Consider the following 4,879-nt stretch of genomic DNA (forward strand, 5'->3'; position numbering starts at 1 on the left):
TGATCAATGGCAAATGATCCAAGGTCAGTTCTTGAATGTCAGCATTATGGCAATTCCTTGCCTGTGTTCGGTAGCACCGAGAGGCTTGGCACCTAATACCAGGTTAGTAAGCGTTTTTATTGAATCATTGATACTTTTCTTATAATCTCAATTTTTTCTTTCATAATACCCACCTAATTCTTGGCTAGTTAGAATCTTATTAAGAGGTAGTCTCTCTTTGTATAATACCAGATATTCTAAGGGATTTGTCATTACTGTAGGTTAAGAACAACTGTTGAACTCACTGAGGCTAAAAATAATATTCCCTGAGTTTTATTGACATAATTTTATTTTATGCCTCCTTTGCTTGCTTTATACATTTATGTTTATTTACTAGTTGTTGAGAACATGATATTAAATTTCTTATGAATGTCTCTGCTTTTCTATTTTAATGCAAACATAAATATCCTTAGCATGAAAAGCACACATTTGTGTATATTTGATACCTTTAGTCAAAGGAAAAATTTCAGTTCTGTTTAATGTGAACAGTGTACATATGAATCTACTGTCCACATTTGATTAATGATTTGAGTAGTAGCAAACTAATGATTAGTTTCAACTTCCCTGCAAAATATTTAACCAAAATGATTAACAGCTAGAAAAAGGAATAGATTTTAAATTTCTTCCTTGGCAATTGATAGGAAGGTAATAGTAGGAAAACATTCAAAGTAAAGAAAGAAAAAACAGAAACTACAAACTTTGATATTAAAAACCCAGATGGCAAGGTCCTCACTTCCTTGGCAATTGATAGGAAGGTAATAGTAGGAAAACATTCAAAGTAAAGAAAGAAAAAAGAGAAACTACAAACTTTGATATTAAAAACCCAGATGGCAAGGTCCTCGTTAATTATATCTAGTGCTGAAACTTGAAAGGATTATTTTGAAACTTGTGTGATTTAGAAATTGAGCCCAGTTCTTTCTTCCCCACACCCTCAGAAATCCTAGAGAGCTGTGCACTTTCCTAATGTTGTTTCCCCCACTAAACAAGAAGATGTGGCTAGCTGACTGGAGAGCTAGGGTGGGCAGGACTTGAGACAATGTTTATCTAACACTGCTCGCTCAAGGACCTTCATGGGAGGTAGTCTTGCTCTTGTGGGAGCAACTGATTCATACCTCCTTTAAAGCTGCTCCATAAATGTTCAGCTTGCCTAGAATTCCACTGCTGACTCTCCAGGTTTAATCAGTATTGATGAGTTTTTCAGAGAACAATGGCTAATTAGAGATTTCTTCATGGATTGTAATCAAAACATGCCATTTAAAAGTGTTTTTTTCATTATACATGTTTATGGGGTACAGTTTGTTGTTTCAATACATGCATATATTGTATAATGACCCAGTCAGAATAGTTAGCATATCTATCATCCAAACATTTATCATCTCTTTGTGGTTATAGCCTTCAAGATCCTCTTATCTGGCTATCTTGAAATATGCAACATAATATCTTAGCTATTGCCACCCTAGAGCATCAGAATTTATTCTTCCTGTTTAACTATAACTTTGTACCAGTCTACCAACCTTTCTCTGTACCCCGCTACCCCCCTCTCTTTCTCTGCCTCTGGTAACCTTTATTCTATATTTCTCTTTTTAATTTATTTTTATTAATTGGCCCATAATAATTGTATATATTTTGGAGTATAATACAATGTTTCAGTACATTAATACTTGGACAACGATCATTTCACAGTGCTTAGTAGATCCATCACCTTAAACATTTGTCACCTCTTTGTGTTGGGAACATTTACATCATCTCAACTACCATTTTGTAACTACCCTTCGACTGGATGTCAGTTTAACAGAGATTTTCAGAGATGTAGCTTCCGAACGGTTCAGGAAAATTGAACAGAAAATTCCACTTTCAGCTTTTTTTCCACCCCCTCAGTAAATTATAATTTACTTCAAAATACCTCAGTGCAAATGGCTGAAATAAACTACTATTCTTATTTTTTAAGTATTCTAATATTAAATGCATTAATATATGTGAAACATTTATAACAGTGCCTGGCACATAGAGTGTGTTTCAATTACTGGTAAATATTAAAAAGCAGACATAGGTAATGCTTTTCATGTTTATAAAATTACACAATTAAAAAAAATAAAAGCCACATGGTAACATTACCCTGATCATTTTGGTGCTGTTTATTTTTGATTGGGAAGAGCTGGCATGATGGGTAGTATTGGGCCCTGGTAACTAATTAACAGCTCTGGTGCTGATGATCATTTTGTTATTCTCTGTGTGCTTTTGAACAAATCACTTAACCTGGGGTTGTCTCTTTCTTCTATACAGTATAAGTGAATGACAAGAAAATCCCTAAGGTCCCTTACAGCTCTAACCTGAGCTTTCATAAGATTTAAAGAGCTCTTTTTTATGTCATTGTTCTTCTTGGAATAACTTCATGTTTGCACTGAAATGAAGCTAGAAGTCATTTGCATGTATTTCTGCAAACTGCCTTCTAAAGCTAGATGCATTTGCAAGTGGCTGTTTTGGCACTAAATTACACCTCTGAATTTTCAGTTTCTTACATCTGATGGAACAGTTATGCAGGATTAAAATGTTCAGTCATTTAATTGAACATGTGTGGCAGTGTTTATTCACCCCATTTCATCAATCAAAGGGCCACTTTGATTTAGTTATTTTTCTATGTCACTTAGACCTTTTGCCCATAATACATATCTAAATCACACTTTAGGTTTTAGAAAATGTTGAGCTATTTGCTATACCATTTGTACATATTAACCATTTCATAATACATCATTTAAAAAGCATGCATAGTTTCACATTTAGAACTCCTAAGTAATTACATTGGACTTAAAATTACGTCTTGCTACATGGGAAGGATGTATGATGGTTTGTTCTCTAAAAAAGCCCTAATGTAAGAGCTTGCTAAGAAGGAAGCCAGTGGTTCAATAAAACTAGTTTGAAAGGAGGCATCATTTAAAAAATAATGCAGCAAGATATAGTTTAAGAATTTTAGGTAAATTTAATGTGTAGATGACTTGCCCAATACTTCTAGTAAACACTATAGAAGAGTATGTGAAAAAGTTTGCAGAAAAATCGAATTAAAAGATCATATGAATGTTTCCATGAACTTTTTGAAGACCCCTCATATTTGTTATAAGAAACAATGTGAAATAATTTCTGATGCAATCTCTTAATAAACTTTTTAATGTCAAATACAAATATTTAATTTCAGATTAAATAATGGAAGTATGGCTCTTATAATTGCACGAAATACTTCTCGGCCAGAATTTATAAAACACCTGAAAAGATATGCCAGTGTAAAAAATCAGGTATAGTAAATCTTTTTGTTACTTACTTGCAGTTATTAATCTTGGAGAAAGAGATGCTGCAAGAATTCATATCAAGTCGTGCCTCATAAGAAGGCTTCATTTTCTTTTGAATACATTAATCTTTATTTTTGATCTGTGTTTCATCTAAATTTTGAGAAGTATCCACTGATATTAACACAGATTGGCTTTTTTTGAGCTATGGGTTAGTGGTTTTGTGTGAATTCATATCAAGTCGTGCCTCATAAGAAGGCTTCATTTTCTTTTGAATACATTAATCTTTAGTTTTGATCTGTGTTTCATCTAAATTTTGAGAAGTATCCACTGATATTAACACAGATTGGCTTTTTTTGAGCTATGGGTTAGTGGTTTTATGTGTGTGTGTGTGTGTGTGTGTGTGTGTGTAATTTTTTTCCACAAAGAGAAAATAGGAAATGTAGTGTTACATTGATATGTGAAGTAAATTAAAGATAAAATTCCATACTCAGGGTATTCTTCAGAATGAAAAGTAGTTCTGAGATTTTAGCCTTCTTGATTTTATAGCAGCAGACTCTCATGATTTTTAGATTTTCCTGACATTTGTTTTGCAGATCTGCCCATCTTCATTGGTTGAAAGAAAGCTTTTGAGATATAAATTTTAAAATGAACCACTTTTATGTAGACATAATTTATTTTATTCGAAACTAGAATGTGTGAAGATATGTATTTCCATGTAAGTGACTTGCTTTAAAGAGAGACAGTACCAATTATAAGCCATATTCTTTTGGCAGGTATGAGTATTTTGACACAGTTATTAGGAAACTGATCCTGGAAATATGTGAATTTCTGAAATTGTGAGTTGACATACATAGGTGTGGTTGTAAAACCCTATAGTTTCACATTCTTAAAGCTATAAAATGTGCTTCCGTGTAGTTAGGAGAGAACACAAGAGAGGAGGAGCAGAGTAAATCGAGCTGGTGATGAGACCCCGAATCTTGCTTACACACCTTAGCCATTGGGAGGCTCCTTTTGTGCCTCATGATTTCAAACTTTCTTAGGCGGGCCCCGTGAGATTTGAGTTCTCTTCTGCCTGCTATATTATTTGATCAACATTTGGGCAACAAAATGTACTGTTTAGGAAATTAAATCATAAAATTTACATATAGCCCCGCTTTCCTTAAATATAAATCTCTATGGAGACAAAGTAGACAAGCAGATAAAATGTATGTGTGAGCCTAAGTAATAACTTTATGTATATTTAGGGAAATGTGGATATTTATTGATTTTTCAAAGAAATGTATGTCTTTTCAGATTTTACTGAATGTTTAAACATTAAGACTAACTTTGTTATTCTTAATCCAAAAGCAGTACATGTTTATTATTTTTTTAAAGTTTCCAAAAAATAGAAACAAGAAAACAATATTAGAAACACGCAAAATTTTGTGTTCCTAGTGATAAATCAGTATCATTTACTTGGTATAAATGTTTCCTATTTCTTTTCTGTTAAATAGATATATGAGAACTTAAATGAGTATTAACCTCACTAATGTACCCCTATTTGAGAACTTAAATGAGTA

The 4,879-nt window shown here is 32.9% G+C and overlaps 1 protein-coding gene across 1 annotated transcript in view; it reads left to right on the forward strand.

Moving 5' to 3' along the window:
• The window catches only part of CERKL (ceramide kinase-like), a 44,238-nt gene that overhangs the window by 30,222 nt on the left and 9,137 nt on the right, over nt 1-4,879 (forward strand). Inside the window, exons 10-11 of the mRNA XM_008593480.1 lie at nt 4-102; nt 3,230-3,326. Coding sequence (XP_008591702.1) covers nt 4-102; nt 3,230-3,326 — 196 coding nt within the window. The remainder of the gene's footprint in view (nt 1-3; nt 103-3,229; nt 3,327-4,879) is intronic.

Source organism: Galeopterus variegatus, unplaced genomic scaffold, assembly GCF_000696425.1.
Source record: "Galeopterus variegatus unplaced genomic scaffold, G_variegatus-3.0.2 Scaffold9223, whole genome shotgun sequence".
NCBI classification, from domain to species: Eukaryota; Metazoa; Chordata; class Mammalia; order Dermoptera; family Cynocephalidae; genus Galeopterus; species Galeopterus variegatus.